General features: G+C 46.6%; 6 protein-coding genes across 6 annotated transcripts; 3 read left to right on the top strand and 3 right to left on the bottom strand.

Annotated features, from left to right (window-relative positions):
* Positions 1-8: 8 nt before the first annotated feature.
* Positions 9-1,025, bottom strand: C8R40DRAFT_1076963 (uncharacterized protein). Its single transcript, XM_046226959.1, has one exon. It carries the CDS (start codon positions 940-942, stop codon positions 79-81), a length of 864 nt encoding a protein of 287 aa, XP_046092298.1. The 5' UTR covers positions 943-1,025; the 3' UTR covers positions 9-78.
* An 893-nt stretch (positions 1,026-1,918) lies between these two features.
* Positions 1,919-5,071, bottom strand: C8R40DRAFT_1064921 (Sodium/hydrogen exchanger family-domain-containing protein; the record flags this gene model as incomplete). The annotated part of the gene is made up of 2 exons (XM_046225594.1): positions 1,919-4,878; positions 4,939-5,071. The coding sequence occupies 2 exons, from the start codon at positions 5,069-5,071 to the stop codon at positions 1,919-1,921; spliced, it is 3,093 nt and encodes a 1,030-aa protein (XP_046092297.1).
* Positions 5,072-5,697: 626 nt separating this feature from the next.
* On the top strand, positions 5,698-6,507 carry C8R40DRAFT_1157645 (flavoprotein; the record flags this gene model as incomplete). Its single annotated transcript, XM_046229647.1, has 5 exons — positions 5,698-5,811; positions 5,865-5,999; positions 6,032-6,160; positions 6,211-6,382; positions 6,434-6,507. 5 exons carry the CDS (start codon positions 5,698-5,700, stop codon positions 6,505-6,507), a joined length of 624 nt encoding a protein of 207 aa, XP_046092296.1.
* A 697-nt stretch (positions 6,508-7,204) lies between these two features.
* C8R40DRAFT_1157644 (HCP-like protein) lies at positions 7,205-8,611 on the top strand (the record flags this gene model as incomplete). The annotated part of the gene is made up of 3 exons (XM_046229646.1): positions 7,205-8,110; positions 8,161-8,366; positions 8,431-8,611. The coding sequence occupies 3 exons, from the start codon at positions 7,205-7,207 to the stop codon at positions 8,609-8,611; spliced, it is 1,293 nt and encodes a 430-aa protein (XP_046092295.1).
* A 123-nt stretch (positions 8,612-8,734) lies between these two features.
* C8R40DRAFT_24582 (chaperonin 10-like protein) lies at positions 8,735-10,563 on the top strand. Its single transcript, XM_046234474.1, has 5 exons — positions 8,735-9,015; positions 9,068-9,408; positions 9,460-9,540; positions 9,601-10,179; positions 10,239-10,563. Exons 2-5 carry the CDS (start codon positions 9,154-9,156, stop codon positions 10,428-10,430), a joined length of 1,107 nt encoding a protein of 368 aa, XP_046092294.1. The 5' UTR covers positions 8,735-9,015; positions 9,068-9,153; the 3' UTR covers positions 10,431-10,563.
* On the bottom strand, positions 10,212-15,314 carry C8R40DRAFT_24644 (S-adenosyl-L-methionine-dependent methyltransferase). The gene is made up of 19 exons (XM_046234476.1): positions 15,054-15,314; positions 14,962-14,998; positions 14,561-14,909; positions 14,280-14,508; positions 13,762-14,229; positions 13,550-13,710; positions 13,252-13,494; positions 12,844-13,201; positions 12,371-12,795; positions 12,140-12,322; positions 11,854-12,087; positions 11,521-11,793; positions 11,226-11,462; positions 11,131-11,171; positions 10,998-11,072; positions 10,841-10,935; positions 10,692-10,784; positions 10,635-10,637; positions 10,212-10,579 (listed from the first exon to the last, which is right to left on the bottom strand). The coding sequence occupies exons 1-19, from the start codon at positions 15,213-15,215 to the stop codon at positions 10,466-10,468; spliced, it is 3,780 nt and encodes a 1,259-aa protein (XP_046092293.1). The 5' UTR covers positions 15,216-15,314; the 3' UTR covers positions 10,212-10,465.
* Positions 15,315-16,389: the final 1,075 nt, after the last annotated feature.

Genomic DNA, 16,389 nt, shown 5'->3' with positions numbered 1-16,389 from the left:
ATATACCACTAAAAAGCGATATGCATGGATCTGAAGACTTCGTAGCGCAGATTTATTCATCGTTATGTGACAACAGTATTATGAAGCCTTCTCAGGTGCTTCTCCGACCTCCAACGCCTTCCTGAATCCCTCCAAAGTCCTTGCAAGCTGCCCTCCACTTGCCTGGCTTAGAACTGCTGCCAACTGTGCGGAAGGTGCGGTCAAAAGACCCACAATCTGTGCTCGGAGCGTATCCAGTGAAGGTAGTTTCGATACCTCTTGCATTCTATCGGGTAACAAGACCTTCCCTTCAACTAGGGCCCCCATTACTTTCAGATCTGGAACAAGGACGGCACGCTGGCGTTTCATCCTTCTACCAGGCTGAGCAGGATCAGCGCTTTTCTCCGCCAGCTCCTTCGCAATTTCTTCAGCGGTTTTTTCGGGACGGGATGGAACACTGCGGTCCATTGCTCGAAGAACAGCGTTTAAAAGAGAGGGGTCGAGAACAGGCAGGGAGAGGACAGCGTATCCTCCAGGTAAGCCGCCAATCATTTTCTCTACGTCCTCTAACCTCATATTGGGGAATTCCCTTAGCGCAGCGCCGAAAATGGATGACCGGACAACGGTAAGCGTTGGAGCTTCAATAAGCTCCCCTGCCTCCTGCGCCTTCTTCAAGAACTTCTGTGAAGCGACCTGTATATCCCATCTTAGCTTCTTCAGCCTGTTCGCGCTAAAGTCGTCTCGGTGTAGAATGATTAGAGGAGCGCGGTGGGTAGTGTTCAGGATTTTGGTATACCAGTTGTATTGGAATAGTTTTTTGTCGTGGAAGACGCGAGGGTATTTCTTCCCCGGCAAGATCTGTCCAGGTTTCAGCGAGATGGCATAGCATCGCTTTATCGTTTTTGACGAAGTGGGAGTCCTAAGAGACCCTGCTACGATAGACTGTGAGGACCATGAAAACATTGGGAAACGAAGCACCGGCCCGGATGTGATTATTTCGAAGGCTGCCGCAGTTCCCACACCTTGCGGCGCTCGCCGAATCCAGGAAAATGCGGTCATGTGAATTTAGCGTGATCCGAGTCTTTAGCGCCGTGCGGGGATGAGCCGATTTCCTCGAGGCGAAAATGTGGATTTATTTTGGAGTTGGCAGCGAATTTTCTGAAGGAATTAAACAGATTTAAAATGAGCACGGCCTGCAAAATTCACGATAGCTTCACAATAATCGCCGCAGGTAGTTCTAAATTCATGTTCGGGATTTTTGACAAATTTTGAACAAAATCTACCATTTTTTCCACTTTCTCGCTGCGAGGACACTGGATCATCCCCACAGTAATTTTCCTTTTTGAAAGGCTCCATGATTAATAGACCCACACTCTCTCCCCATTGCCAAGTAATGGTAGCAGTATGGCTCATCACTCGTCACGGTGCTCCTTCTCTGAGAAAGTTCACAATAATAGCTTATGAATAATGACTTATGCCAACTAGAACTCTTGCAGAATGCAATTATGCAAATATCAAACCGTGGAGATACTATGGTCTGATTCTATAGCCCGAGGATAGAAGAAGGTGAACGGGCAGAAGTCAGAGAGTGGAGGATCTCCAGACTGACGGACTCCGACTGATCCTTTTACAAGCACTAAGATCACCTACATTTCTTATAGATCTCTGAGAACTTAGCGAACACACACCAAGCGAGGAATTAGTAGTGTTAGTGTTGTTGATATCAAAGTTCAAATATCGGAGGCCATACTTTATAGATATCTGTTATTTCAAGCTGATGTATACAATGATGATAGATATTGTGGAACAGATGAGCGAGCCTAGCCATGTACAGTAGCTACTTGAAGGGTCATTATAGAAATGATGATGGTTGTTTTTCAATGTTTGTCGTAGGGAGGTCATCATTTCTGGTGTCCGCCGGTCAGGCTGAATTCAAACTCTATGAATCGATATCGGCTGCTTGTACGACGAGTATCTCCTCTGCGCATCCCGAAATCACAATTGACGATGCTACGTCTCCGATTGTCTTCCGCACATCTACACCTAGTCCATGACTGTGCTGTTCCTCCATTAGTTTCTTGATCTCTTTTGCATGATTCTCTACCGCGAGCCGTCTGCTCCTTCCGGTAACAACCAGGACTTTTGTCTTCCCAGAGTTATGTGACGAACGTATGCGATTGGCTTCAGCGATTACCTTATGTAACGGAACGGGAGAAGACAAGTCTTGAAAACGTATCCGAGATAAAGCAGCACGAGAGGGGAAAGCTCCTGATGTAGATCCAGTTGATGAGGATGAGGATGTAAACTCGGTGGCATTGGCGAACCGGGCCCATGCAAGGTGATCTGCGGTCTCAGACTGCATACGGGTAGCTGTGTTCGCATGTCCGTAAACAGTGTCAGGGAAGCCTGCAGCAGAACGAGCAGAGAAGGCAGACGCTACTGTCAATAAAGTTTCCGGGGGTACAACGTTCTTCGCATCATCCGGGTTTAGATGAGCATTCGGCACAAGCGCGGGGCCCTCTGCATCTACTTCCTCTGTTTTAGTGATTTTCAAACATGTCGCGGTGACTTTTTCGTTTTCGCACAGTTGAACAACAAACGCTAGAGCGAGGCGATCATCCGGTCCTCCGAAGAAGGGAAGAAGAATGTGATCCACACCACCGAAAGAGGACGGCTTTGAAATCCCGAACAGTCCTGTGGAAGCAGCAGCAGCAGCGGCTTGTTTGCAGCCCAAATCCATGAAAAGTCCTACGTCTACCGTTGCTTTAGAAAACACCTGCCTAACGAATTGGGAGTGGATGGTAGCAGCGACCGAATTTGATAACTTATCACCCATAGAATGAATTGCATGCGAGCCTGGGACAGGAGTTGAAGCACCTCCCATGCCTGATCCTCTATTAAAGAGCGTGTCGAAGGGGTTATGCACGGCTGTACTGGGAGCAGGGCTTACGGGATGTGATTCGAGCCCGTGAGTTTGTCCAACGATTGGAGGTAACCAGGGTAGAAGAAGCATTTCTCCGCCGGTGCGCCCGCTACTCGAATATGTTGAATATCCTGCATCCCGGGCAAAATCTACGACGGCACGCGCTAGATCATCGAACGGCACTGTCTCTAACGCAGGAGTAACCCTCAGATCATTCAGAGAAGCAAAGGTGGTGTAAATGCTCAGCATCGGATCACACTGAGCGAGCACCGTTGCATGATCTGGGTGAGCAGCTATGGACATAGATTTCATCACGGCGGATGTCCGATCCGAAAGTTCGACAAGACGGAGAGCGGAGATGTGGTGATCAATGGCTTTGAGGGGCTGGGATGGAGGAAGGGCGATAGTGGGAATTGTTACCGGGGTGGGTGAGACGAGCGTGGCACCGCCTGAAATTTCACTTGCAGGGGTGACTTGCTGCAAGTCGGGTATAGGCTGGGAAGGAGCTACAGGCAACAAGGATGATTGGAGAGACACAAGGGAAGGTTTGATCATCTGCGTCAAAGCCATCATCCCAGGTAGATGTTCAATCCGATCGAGAACTACCGTAAAGCGAGTCTTCATCATTCGTTCCTCGCCGTCCGAGGACTCATCAGAAGAAGAGCCTTTCCTATCCTCAACATCAAGCTTGCTTCCTGGTTCCAGCATGTTGTCCCTATCAGCAACGTTATTGAAATTAGCACCAGTAGCTGCGACGCGGATACGTGCTTCGGGTGGATACAACAACGTTACCAGAGGCGTCGTCATGAACGTCAACAAGAGCGCTTCCAAGACGAACATCGAGAACACTCTCTGACTAAGTATTCCAGCAGAAAGCCCGACATTCAGCACGATGAGCTCCACTAATCCTTTGCAACTCATGAGACTGCCTATGGTGCCACTCTCTCGCCAGTTAAATTTGGCAACATAATGAGCAGCAAGACAACAGCCCCCGAATTTGCCGGTAAAGGCGAGGGCGCAGATAGCGATTGTGTAGCCCCAAGTTATACCGTTATCAAGCAAACCGAGATTGGTAGAGAGACCGGAGAGGGTAAAGTACAGGGGAAGAAAGATGATAGAAACCATATCTTCCAGTTTCTCCGTCAAATAGATGGGTAGATTGCCTTCACGAGGAACGATGATTCCTGTGAGGAAGGCACCAAAGATAGCATGGACACCAATGACGTCTGTGAAGAATGCACTACCAAAGAGGAGCAACATTGTGACTGTCATGAAAAACATACTAGGCCCATGTCCTTCTGTGGAGCCTGTCTTACGTCCAAGCCATTGCAGAGCCATCTTTCCTGGGAACAGCAAAATTAATGCCCAGCCCACGCAGACAAGTAGGATGTACAGTGCGGTAAGACCTGAGCCGGCATTGACCAAGGCGACGGAAAGGGCAAGGAGGGTCCATCCGATAATATCATTTGCTACACCCGCGGAGAGCACTACGACACCAACCGTAGTATCTAGGAGTTTCAACTCTGTCAGGATACGGCACAACACAGGAAACGCTGTGATCGAGTACGCAACACCCGTGAACAGCATGAAGTATGTGAACTTGACGAATCCTGTGAGACCGCTGTCTGGGGTATTGATGAATTGATTGTAGAGAGGCTTCGAGAGACCCACTCCTGCGCCAAAAGGAATGATCATACCCGCTAGAGCAACGGTTCCGGAAAGTTTAGCGTTGCGTCGAATGATAGACATATCTATCTCGAGTCCAACAAGGAAAAGAAATAGACAGAGACCGATGTTGGCGACAAGGGAGAGGTATGGGATAGAATCAGAGGGAAATACGTGCTCTGTGAAACCTGGTATACGACCAAAAGCAGTGGGCCCGAGAAGAATACCTCCCAGGACTTCCGCAATAACTTTAGGTTGCCTGATCTTTCGGAGACCGAGAGAAAGGAAGGACGCCATTCCGACAATGACACCTAATGCAAGTGTAATTTTATATCTTGTGTCCCTAGAGCATCACAAAGGGAGTTACGAACCTACTTGAATAATCCATAGCCGTATAGGATCTGAAGTATTGAAGGCCGATGGATCCTTTCCTGTTAACAAGCCTCCTTGGTCCGGAGCCTCCCTTCTGAGAATTGAGAGGATAGTGGTTGAGAACTCGCCCATCTTTCACCGCAAAGAAAGTTTTTCAAACAAAGCCTATATACAAAACGCCCGTTTTCGTTGCTGTGGAATAGCAAATGCCTTATTACTATCTCTGCGAACCAAGGGTTATTTCTGGATCAAGCAAGGTTATTTTGGACTTCCTTATGAAGAGAATGAGAACTTTGCACCAAGATATCGATAAGTTGAGAAAAAGAATACCTGTTGGGCGATTAGGAAGGCTCCAGCTGGTAGCGGAAGAGGAGTGGGGCTTCCTTTTCCCCACTCTCCTCATTTTGAATAGTTTCGAAACACATATCAATATACCCTTTTAGTGCCATTTATAGTGCCTATCACCGGAACTTACTTGCCGCTTTATTCTACATATACATAGTTTATTCTGCCCGTCGCGAACAAAATCCTTGGCCGACGCGTTGAAAGTTTTGCCTTCCGAAAATCTATTGACAACTCCTGACAATTCCTCTTCAATTCCGGGATGAGTACAGGAAACATCAGAAGGTGTTTCGTGCAACAGTTTTCCTGGTTATAACTGCAGACGGCCTTGGAAGTTAATTCCGATAAAATTTGACTCTACGGAGTGGTGTAGCCTCGTTAGTAGTGATTCATTACTAATTCTTTCTACAACCACCATGGTCTTCATCGCCGAGCAAGAGCGTGTCGAAGGATTCACCCATGTTCTTCTTATCACTACTGGCAGCGTCGCCTCAGTCAAAGCACCCTTGATTGTCGAAGAATTGCTGAAAGTTGGGTCATCGATACCGGCAAACTGACATACATCTTGAGATAAACTAAACAGCACGAAAAGGTCAAGATAGAAATCGTCGCCACTCAACCATCACTCACTTTCTTCAACGTGGACAATGTTACCAAGGCAGGAGGTAGAGTTTGGGTTGATCAAGACGAGTGGAAGGTGCAGTGGCTGTCTTCATTCGTCTCTTCTTTAATCTCTTCTGCTGCTTCTAGAGCGATTACAAGATCGGCGATCCCATTCTTCACATAGAATTAAGACGCTGGGCAGATGTTGTTCTCGTGGCTCCTTGCTCTGCGAATACTCTATCCAAGATCGCTCACGGAATATGCGACAACCTTGCCGTACTAAAAACCGCACTACGCTGCCCGTCTCACTGCTGACTTTTCTTCAGACGTCCCTCCTTCGTGCATTGTCTCCCACCACACCAACTTATGTTTTTCCAGCCATGAACACGCTTATGTACGAGCATCCTTTAACATCCGAGCACCTTCGTGTTGTTCAAGAAGTCGTGCGGTATACTGTTGTCGGTCCAATAGGAAAAGGTTTAGCTTGCGGAGACGTCGGCGAGTCTTAATCGATCCTAGTTAGAACTCCGAATTGACGTGGCATTACAGGCTTAGGAGCTATGACAGAGTGGCGAGATATCGTTCAAATCGTTGTCGATCGGTTCAAGCTCATTCTGAAATGAAATGTAAACGCCGCAGTAATTGTTTTTGTTTTTGCTCGACCAGACTCTAGCTACTGCTTGCCACGACGTGATTCTGGCATACCGCTTTGGAGAATTTCATGTGTTGCTCCTATGGATACATTTGGACAAATTTGGACATGGCTTATGGTTTTTTCTCGTCCTCACGGTTATATGTTTCCTCTTGATGTATTCATACCACATTATCTCAGGCGAGGTGTTCGCGTTCTCGCTATGAGGATATGTTGTGTTGACCAGGAGAAATATCGGTCTTCGGCTCCGCCGGCGGATGGGGAGGTTATTCATTTATACACACTCAGTAAGCAAAGTAAGCAAGGTCAGAGTAAGGCTGGCGGCGTTGATGAAGACTGTCCACCGTTAGGAGTCCATGTAAAATAAACGATTAAAACTTAAAGATTTGGAGGAGCGCTCATTGTTACTGACGTATGATGTATGTTTTGAATTTGATAACTTACTCTTGACCATCATGTACGCTCAGGTAGCCCCGCAGCAGCGGCCACAGTCCAATTACTCGCAAGCTCTAGAATACCAGCCGGACGTTGGAAGACCTCTAGATCGTCGACAATATCAGGAAGCTGAGCAGGAATACGAGGATGAGGACGCTGGATACACACCTCCGAACGATCCCGACGACTTTTACGCTGGAAATGGTACCGGAAGTCGTCCAGCATCAACATACATGCCCGAATCATTTCCTCCAGCTGGTCCTGGCTCACGTTCAATAGCTGCACAATCTACCAGAGGCCCTTCACCTCCTCCAGGTCCAATTCTCGACCACTCTCATCTACGCCCCGGAAACCACGCCGCCCTTCTCTCCCACGAACGAACTCTCGAACTCTACAGAGCAAACGCTAAGAAGACACAGGATCCTGATATCCAATTCGAATTTGCAGTCTTCATGATTGACGCCTCGAAGTCGATGCCCATACCGGAGAACACGCCAGGTAACCTGCTTCAGGTTGAGAAGGCTTTGGAGAAGAGAGAGGATCTGATCAAGGAGGCTATGACATTGCTCAAACGACTTGCTGATAGAGGTCATCCTGCTTCACAGTATTTCCTCGCAGACTGTTACGCCAATGGCATTGGTACTCCGAAGAACAAGCAGGACTTTGATCGTGCCTATCCGCTGTTCGTCCTCGCCGCCAAGCACGGTCATCCAGATGCCGCATATCGAGCAGGAACCTGTTGTGAAAATGGATGGGGATGTCGAAGAGAGTCTGCTAAAGCACTCCAGTTCTTCAAGAAGGCTGCTGCATCGCTACATCCGGGTGCGATGTACCGGCTGGGCATTGCAGAGCTTAATGGCGAGCTGGGCCAATCGAAAAGTCCCAAAGAGGGAGTAAAGTGGCTGAAACGCAGTGCTGAGCATGCTACTGCAGAGTTTCCTCATGCGTTACATGAACTGGCTCTTTTGCACGAACGGGGGATTGACAATGTTGTGTTCGTAGACTACGAGTATGCCACGGAACTGCTCGCTCAAGCAGCGGAACTGGGATATGCACCAAGTGCGTACAGATTGGGAGAATGTTACGAGTACGGAAAGTTGGGATGCCCACAGGATCCTGCGCTGTCCATACACTATTATGTGTGTCTACTGCCTCCATGAACTGATCTACGCTGAGCGTCTTCCTCTAGAATATTGCTGCCCAACAGAATCACCGGGATGCCTGCTTTGCCCTAACAGCATGGTACCTGGTCGGTTCACCCGGTGTTCTCCCTCAATCAGACACAGAAGCTTTCCTGTGGTCTCAGAAGGCCGCGGATGCAGGCCTGGTTAAGGCTATGTACGCTGTTGGCTATTTCTTAGAAGTCGGAATAGGAACACCCCCAGATTTACCCCAGTAAGTTTCCGATTCAACGAAATCTTTCACTCATTTCCTGCGTTTTACTCATTTCACCTTGTAGAGCTATATCATATTACAAACGCGCCGCAGAGCAGGGAGATAAACGAGCCGCTCAACGATTGAAGGGCTCTACGACACAGGTTATGCATCAGCCTGGTGGTCCTGGGTCAGTACTGAATCGTGGCAACGGCGACGATACTAGTTCGAAGAGTGCCAAGGACAAAGATTGTGTGGTCATGTAGGGGACTCCTGTTTGCTCTCTGGTTCCTGAGAGCATGTCCACATTCTTGGTTGTCGTATCCCTTGGGTACAAGGTGTCGAATCAAGGTGGAGAGAAGTAGCTTGATAGAAGGAGGAGTGTATCTGGCCAGGCAATATCAATCATATTTACTTACTTGCCACGCTTTCGCTGCGCTCATCGGACATTTCTACTCTAATACTGTACCGTCATAATCTCAAGGGGAACATCGTCAAACTTTCAAGTATTTGAATATTTTATATCTTTGTCTATCCATTCTTTTTCGCTTTCTGACTCTCATTCAACTTCAACTAGCAGCTAGCTATCCTTAAACATACATCTAATTCATGATACCTCAACCCAATGTACCATCAGCTCCGCAACAGCTTGAGTTTGCTCGTTCAATGAGTAAGCGTATGATCAGTCATTTCGACGATGGCTTACAAAGGCTTTTTGTCAGCCCAAGATTCCTTGTCAATGTATCTGTTTCAATCCGGTTGTATTTAAGCACAATGCTCTTTCCTTTGAGAGAATCCATCTTCAAGCATGCCTGCCTCAAGAACCCACACAGCAATAGCCTCGCTCTCACTCAAGTATTTTGACACCATCCAGGTTCCTACTCCTGCACCTGGCGAAGGTGAAGTGCTAATCAAGGTCGCCTATGCCGCGATGATTGCATTTGATACTTATATCAACGATCTTGGATACTCCGCCACTTTTCCGATGATTCTTGGTTTCAATGCTTCTGGAACAGTCGCGGAAGTTGGTATAGGTATCGATGATCTCCAAATAGGTGACAGGGCAAGCCACACTTCATGGTGAAGCCAAGCACGGATCTGACATGTTCTGCAGGTAACTGCGTTTACGTTCCGCAACTCAGAAGCAAAGGGTATGCAAGAATATACTTTGCAAACTAGGTCAGTAATCGCAAAGGTTCGTACCTATCGTAGGTTCTATGACGAATTCAATTGAGACGCGATGCTTCCCGCGTAGATTCCTGACTCTGTTTCTCTGGAAGCCGCCGCCGCCATCCCAGATAATTTCATCACAGCGTTCAACTCTTTGTTCAACCCCGAATATCTCGGCTTGCCCTACCCAACGTCGTTCCCCGCACCCGAATCCCCCTCTTTTGCCAATGTACCCATTCTTATTTACGGTGCAGGCTCAACGACGGGCCATTATGCCATTCAACTTTTGCACAGTGCAGGATATACAAACGTTCTCGTTACGGCGTCCCCGAAACATCACGAATACCTACGGTCCCTCGGTGCAACGCACACTTTCGACTACAACAGTCCTTGTTTGATTGAGGATATAAACTCCGTAGTTACTGCCTCAGAGGGAGGAAAACTAAAATTCGTGCTTGACTGTATCACTGCCCAGACGACTATGGCTGCGATCTCAAAGGTTGTTAGCACAGAGGGCACGGTAGCAGTTCTTCTGCCTTTAAAGATTGGTAGTAACGTCCGGAGCGCCGAAAGCGATACAATGTGGCTTGAAATACCAGACTCATTGAACCCTCTCCCGAAAGGCACCAGGCTAGCAGGAGTCAGGACTTTTTTGTTCGAACAGGTCCGTGCATTTCACTCTCTTTCAATTAATATCGGAAACCTCACAAACATCAAATTCAGGTTCCATACTTGAAGGATAATTTAATGACAAAAATTCTGCCCACTCTCCTTGAGAAAAAAATCATCCAGCCCACAAAAATCCGCCTCTTGGACGAATCCTATGGCTCCCTCAAGGATCGTGTTGACGTGGGTCTGGATTTGCTCCGAAATAATAAGGTTAGCGGAGAGAAGGTCATCGTCAAAATCGCATAACAAAATTACGAATACATCTGTAGTATTCTCCCTGCCTAGTCAATCACAATCTGCTCTCGCCTTTTCCATTTATCATGTAACGCTTTTTTAATCTCCTGTCCTATTGCGAGGGACAACTGCCAAGGAACCGCATTGCCAATGCAACGATGCTGACAGAAACCAAAATGAGCCAAAATTGTTAAGTGAAACGAAAATCAAGCACACCATCTACAAATTTAGAGGTCAACGAGTAATCTCTCGGTCCGATAAATAGAGACGCACCGTGATTATATTGTCGTCAATGGCATAGAAAAAGAAGTGATCTGGGAATCCTTGTGAGCGAGCAAGCTCACGAACTGTGAGAAGACGACGACACTAGAATTGCAATGTACGTTAGACATATATGGATATTTTGACTCTCTAAGACGAACGAATGGATGTATGACCGCAGACTGTTTCGCTGTAGGACTGATATTCGTAATCGTGGTCATAAAATAGCGGTTAGGATCCAAACGCTTATAGAGGCCTGAAAGCGGGACAAGACAAGCATCAGATTCATTGGGAGTTGCAATAGAGATAGAACTTCACTTTTTATCCCCCGATTTTTAGCGACGAACGAGGAAGGATTCCAAAATTGGAATTCAGAGAGATGCGCAGGCAATCCTGGATATCTATGTTATTAGATCATGGATATAGAGATTTTCTCTAATGTCCTACATACCTCGGAAATCGGAACCAGGTTCGAGGTTGATATTCACAACTCTGACTCATAATGGATCAGAATAACTCTGACTGTGTCAAACAAACAGACACTACCTTTCAACCGTTTTGGGAGGTAATTTCCGCGTGTAATGTTGGATATCTGGAGGCGGTGGTTGTATCCGTGCTTCAATTTGGAATCTTGAACGCACAGGGTGTTGATACGGAGATTGCCCTTCGGGCAAGCCCCACCAAGGAAGATGTACTCTACATGGGACAGTGGGGATAATTTCCTTGCGCCGTTCTGCTTCCCGCCGTTGCTCGATAGTCCAATTCCGTGGAGCAGGGTGTTCCCTGTACAGCGTTAGTCAGATGTAGAATTCAGAGTCTGAGGTGGTGCCAATCTACTGACCAGTCAAACCGACGAAGATCTCCGATAGCATCTGCGACTGTGACTAGAGGGAACAGTGTGATCCCCCGATCCGTTTGTAAAGGTTCGATCGTTCTGTCATTTGTTAAGGTAATTCGCAAATGCGGCGCTACCCCTTCTAGAGGAAAGTAGTGGGTAGGTTGAGGGAGTTCTGGAAGTGGTGTGCCTGGAAGTGTTGCAATCAAGAAAAAACGAACACGACCTTGAGGAACGCCGTAATGGGCAGCCTGAAGAAGAGAGAATCGGACCTGATAGCTACGCCAAATTTCAAACAAGTAAGCAATTGCTTGTCGAAAGATATTATAGTGAACGAACCCCATCTCAATTAAAGCCCGAATAACCAGTTTGAGCGCGCCTTGTTTGATTCCACCTTCAACACGGTGTCGCCCCTTTTGCGTACCCATTAGATTACAATATAAGAACCCAGCGACGTTCTCAAGAACTACAATTCTTTGTCTCAAAACATCGACGAGACTGAGTAACGGAAGGATGAGATTTGTCTTGATGTCATTTGCATTCTTGTAGATGTTCTGAGAGGAATGCGGTTGACTACAAATCGGATTCATTAGATTTCGTCGACAAGATAGCATGGTGTGAATACCAGGGAAAACCAGCTACCAGGACGTCTGTATCTCCCGGCTTGAGAGAGAATATCTGGCGCTCTCCAGTTGTGCGATCGATAGGAATGTCGTCGTCGGTTTCGACACCGCGATTCTTCTTAACAATGTACTGCACAGCCTCATTAACGCATACATTATGGACTGCTGTCTGGGGAGAGTTCTTTCTGTGTATCAGATCAGCACTATTACGCAAGTAAAACAATTTCACTCACCGATATGTTTGAGCTGCAGAAGGCGCAATCTCAATTGCATGAGTGACGTCGAAGCATGAGCTTCCGTTCGCCAACGCAGTACCAAAAGCACCACTCCCACCAAAAACATCGAGAGCACGAAGTGGGTGTTTTTGCTGGTAGGTGAGGAACTCGTTCAAAGACTCGACCTCCTTCAGACGCTTTTGATGACACTTTTCGCATATCGTAATCTGTCTTCGTCTGATGGGTTTCTTGGACGCCCAGGATTGGACATCGAGAGACGGGAAACAGTAGCGAACGTAAAAGTGCTCTGGACCGTGCATGATCCAATTCTCAATTTGCTCCGAGCGGAGTTCAGCAGCCAAGACGTGGCAGACTTGGATAAGGGAGGTAGCATGGATCCAATCATAATTACCAGGTTGATCTTCTGTATAGAATAATTCTCTCTGATTTGTAGTTAGATCAAAGCGTGCTCCATTGAGACCTGCGCTCACCTCATCTACCATCTCATTATCAGGTATAACCCTCTTTAGAGATGATATCCGTCCAAGCTTCCTTACAACAACCTCAATTGGATCCCAAGATGTTTCTCGCTGCGGAAAAACAAAAGAGGTGACCTGCCCAATATTTCCAGGGCCATCCTCAAACGACCGATAAAGCACGTAATCTAAAATATGGAAGTCCCGTCCCCGGAAAGTGATAGCTTCCTCCTGTCGAATTCGCGTCGGATATTGCAATTCCTTCTCCATTTGCGAAATGTGACAAACAGCGCAGTTATCGCTTTTGATTTCGGACAACAGAAACTCACTTCTAATGGCTGTGAAGGAGGCCATTTGTGGGTCATATTCTGATCTAGATACAAAGATAAGTAGGTGTAGGGAAAGCTCAAGAAGAATGCTCACTTGCAGAAATATTCACCGTACGGGATATCCTTGGTGTCGGGAAATCGACCCTTAATATCAGCCTGCAGCTGGTGCACCCTCATCTTTGCTACAATGGATTCAAGTGCAACTGGACCACACAATGCTTGAAGGAATAATTCTTGAGGATGCGAGAGTTCCCCCATTGCTGTTGCATTCCCGTGGTTATACCATTGCACATGAACCACCCTTAGGTCAAGGTCAATGTTAATAATTCGTGCAAACCTAGGCGGAATTAGAAATGCCAAACACATTATCAAGAGAGTGAGGGATATCTTACCAAAAGAAGTCTTCAAATGATTTATTCATTGAGATGTCTTCATTCGGTAAAGGCAATGAAAACTTCTCCTCTTTCATGTCCTTGTCTCGCCCCTTAAGCTTGGGATTAGCCTTGGGATTAGCGGGATCATCACCGATAGGCACGATGATTGTATCGCCAATCTGGGAAGTAGAGAATTAGCGGATGGTGAATAGTTGAGGACAAAATCCAACCTTATATAGAACGTCGTCGACAGTGATTGCTCTTAAGTATTTAGAACCGTTTCGAATGGAATCCACTTTTTGATATTTCCATTTACATTTCCCTCGGTCGTAGCAGTAGCGGATGAGACGCAACAATTCTTGATGCACACGTTCACGTGCACTTTGTCTTTCGCGTATTTTCTCAAGGTCCCTCGGCGGACGCGGTGCCACAACTCGAAGATTTTCACGAAAGTATTTTTGGGCCAAGGTGTTGATGAGAGGGGTAACAGTGGTTGGTGTTTGATTTTCAGGTTTGAGCACGGTAATATCAATGTTGACTCTGCGTTCGCCTGGGCCTTTGGCTGTTAGCCCCCTCCTCAAACGTTCCGGTGTATCAGAGCCCGTCTGCGGAATGAGGTAGAACTTGATCGCGGGTACTCGCTGGATGTTTGGGTGTTCAATAATAACATCTTTAACCACGTCGCGGATGAGAGAGACCTATTCATTGCCATGAGTATATAGAGTGGAGAAATCGTGAAGAGTAGTACTGCTGATTTCAGATCAATCTCAGTAACATCGTGATCCAAAAGCACAGGAGCTTTGGATAAGTAATCGTCAATAAATTGTCGATGAGTTAGGTTCCGATTGGCAAGTGCAGAACTAATTAACATCTGGGCTAAGCGATGAGGGAGGTAGAATTCGTGCAAGAAATCTCTGTATTGAAAAGATGGCATTTGTAAAATGTACCATGAATGTTGAGTTTCGATATATAATGGACTAAACGAATGTCAAGTGAATTATATGAAAGAGAAGGAGTAAAGATACGCACCTGTGCCCTTTAGTGTAATCCAACGCTACACTTAGTATAGAACTAAGGTGAACAAATTGAACCGTATCAGGACTCGACAGATCCGCTTCCTGGCCTTCGTCTTCCTCACTCTCAACAAAAGCGGTGACGTTTCCATATGCTTCGAATTTGCTATCGCGACCATCGGGCTGTTCCAGCGACGAAAGACTAATCAGTTGGTTCTTATGCAATGGGTCGAAAATTGTGAATTTCCACAGGTTGCGAATTCTTTTTGGCGCGTCATCGGGTTGGTCGTCGTCCTCACCGGCGATCCTCATCGACGCCGACTCATGAAGGAAATCAACATCCGAAGGCAGCCGGAAGTAGCAGGCTACCCAGGGAGTGAGTTTATCAAGTGTGCACATTATGGAGATTAAACGTACCGGGAGGTAATTTGACCTTCTTCGAATAATTTGGATGCTAGATTCATTGCATTTGTGCAGCACGATGCTATGGAGGGGACACCAGGATATACCTCATTATCTTTCAATTTTCGCTTAGGTGGCTTCCGCAGAGCTTGAGACGATGAGGTTGCTATTGGTTGTGTATTGGGCGTATCTTGAATCTCATCACCAAATGCGACATCTAGAGCCGAAGGGCGTTTCCGACGAGGTATTTGCGAGCTATGTGAAGCCATTCAATAGAAGTTACGAGAAGCTGAGAGGCACCATAAGCAAAATGCGATAGATTGAGTCGAAGGAGACTCGAGTAACGGAAGGGAGCGGAAGGGATTCGGCGCTTACTCTGAACGAGCTCACCGAGCTCACGTCTGCTCATGTGCCTTTGAGCTTTACGTAACAACGTATCCGGTCGTTCTAGATCTGTTTTCAAAGAACTTGAAAAAGACATACACGATTGTGACTCATTCATTCAGACATAAAACTACATGAATGGTACTGAAGTTCGCAGTTGCAGACTCGGACCTGTCGTTTCAAAGACCAAATCATCTTTCAAAGCCATATACGGAGACAATGTACATAGAATGATGTGTGCCCCAACACTACGAGTACAATGTATACTAGAAGCATCATACTCAACTCTTCGCAGGACTAATCGACTTGGGCTTTCCAGAGCTCCACCAAGATCCAATACGGAACCCGATGGTGAACAGTCCAAGCCGGGCTGATATTCCACGAACGTAACAGGCCTCGACGGTACGAGATTTCACCGAAGCCTTGACTTGGTTTGTGGTTCAAGAGGAGAAAGAACAGCATTGTTTCGAAGAAGCGAGTTCTGTATAAGTTATCTGGAGGTTGAAGCGCCTGAAGTTCAAGAAGATTCAAATTCGTTAAGAATTGGTACACAAAGAACGACAGGACGGAAGATTTTTTTTTTCAACGAATATGGTATATTGAGGGCAGGCCAGTCGTGCCCTAAGCTAGGGTTGGAACGCTCCGCAAGTTATGAATTATACGAGGTGTTTTGTAGATCCTCTTTTGGAAGACGACAGTGCATTGGGGGAGGTGGTGTGGAGAACGACAGGAAGATAATTAATATATAGTTCGTATGGATGTGTGCAATGTTGAGGATATGTATGTGTTATGTTTCATTGGGTTGAACGATGGGAGTAAGATATGGTAAATGAGGTAAAGACACGGCAAGGTATGCATAGGTGTCACAGAAACCAGAGAGTAAAAAATAAAAATAATGGTGAAAAATGATGGAGAAAGATGCAGAAAACTTGGATCAAAAAACATAGCCCTCCTGCTCATCTATCCAAACAGCCACCCGGTAATCGCAAACAAATTGGGCCGACCAAAAGATGGTCGCGGAATGATCGAAGAACTGGATCGAGTGAGATCAGGAAAATG

This window comes from Lentinula edodes (assembly GCF_021015755.1).
Source record: "Lentinula edodes strain Le(Bin) 0899 ss11 chromosome Unknown C8R40scaffold_1, whole genome shotgun sequence".
In the NCBI taxonomy this organism is placed as follows: Eukaryota; Fungi; Basidiomycota; class Agaricomycetes; order Agaricales; family Omphalotaceae; genus Lentinula; species Lentinula edodes.
The sequence above is the reverse complement of the archived record's forward strand: the minus strand, read 5'-3'. Positions and strand labels throughout refer to the sequence as shown.

What these genes read in the sequence shown, in the direction of transcription:
- C8R40DRAFT_1076963 (XM_046226959.1), bottom strand. Translation starts at nt 942, where the DNA reads ATGTTTTCATGGTCCTCACAGTCTATCGTAGCAGGGTCTCTTAGGACT.
- C8R40DRAFT_24582 (XM_046234474.1), top strand. Translation starts at nt 9,154, where the DNA reads ATGCCTGCCTCAAGAACCCACACAGCAATAGCCTCGCTCTCACTCAAG. An exon ending in ATCTCCAAATAGGTGACAGG is followed by an intron (nt 9,409 to 9,459) that starts GCAAGCCACACT and finishes CATGTTCTGCAG; the next exon opens with GTAACTGCGTTTACGTTCCG. An exon ending in CTAGGTCAGTAATCGCAAAG is followed by an intron (nt 9,541 to 9,600) that starts GTTCGTACCTAT and finishes CTTCCCGCGTAG; the next exon opens with ATTCCTGACTCTGTTTCTCT.
- C8R40DRAFT_24644 (XM_046234476.1), bottom strand. Translation starts at nt 15,215, where the DNA reads ATGGCTTCACATAGCTCGCAAATACCTCGTCGGAAACGCCCTTCGGCT. An exon ending in TCATTTGAAGACTTCTTTTG is followed by an intron (nt 13,495 to 13,549) that starts GTAAGATATCCC and finishes AATTCCGCCTAG; the next exon opens with GTTTGCACGAATTATTAACA. An exon ending in GATCTTCGTCGGTTTGACTG is followed by an intron (nt 11,463 to 11,520) that starts GTCAGTAGATTG and finishes AACGCTGTACAG; the next exon opens with GGAACACCCTGCTCCACGGA.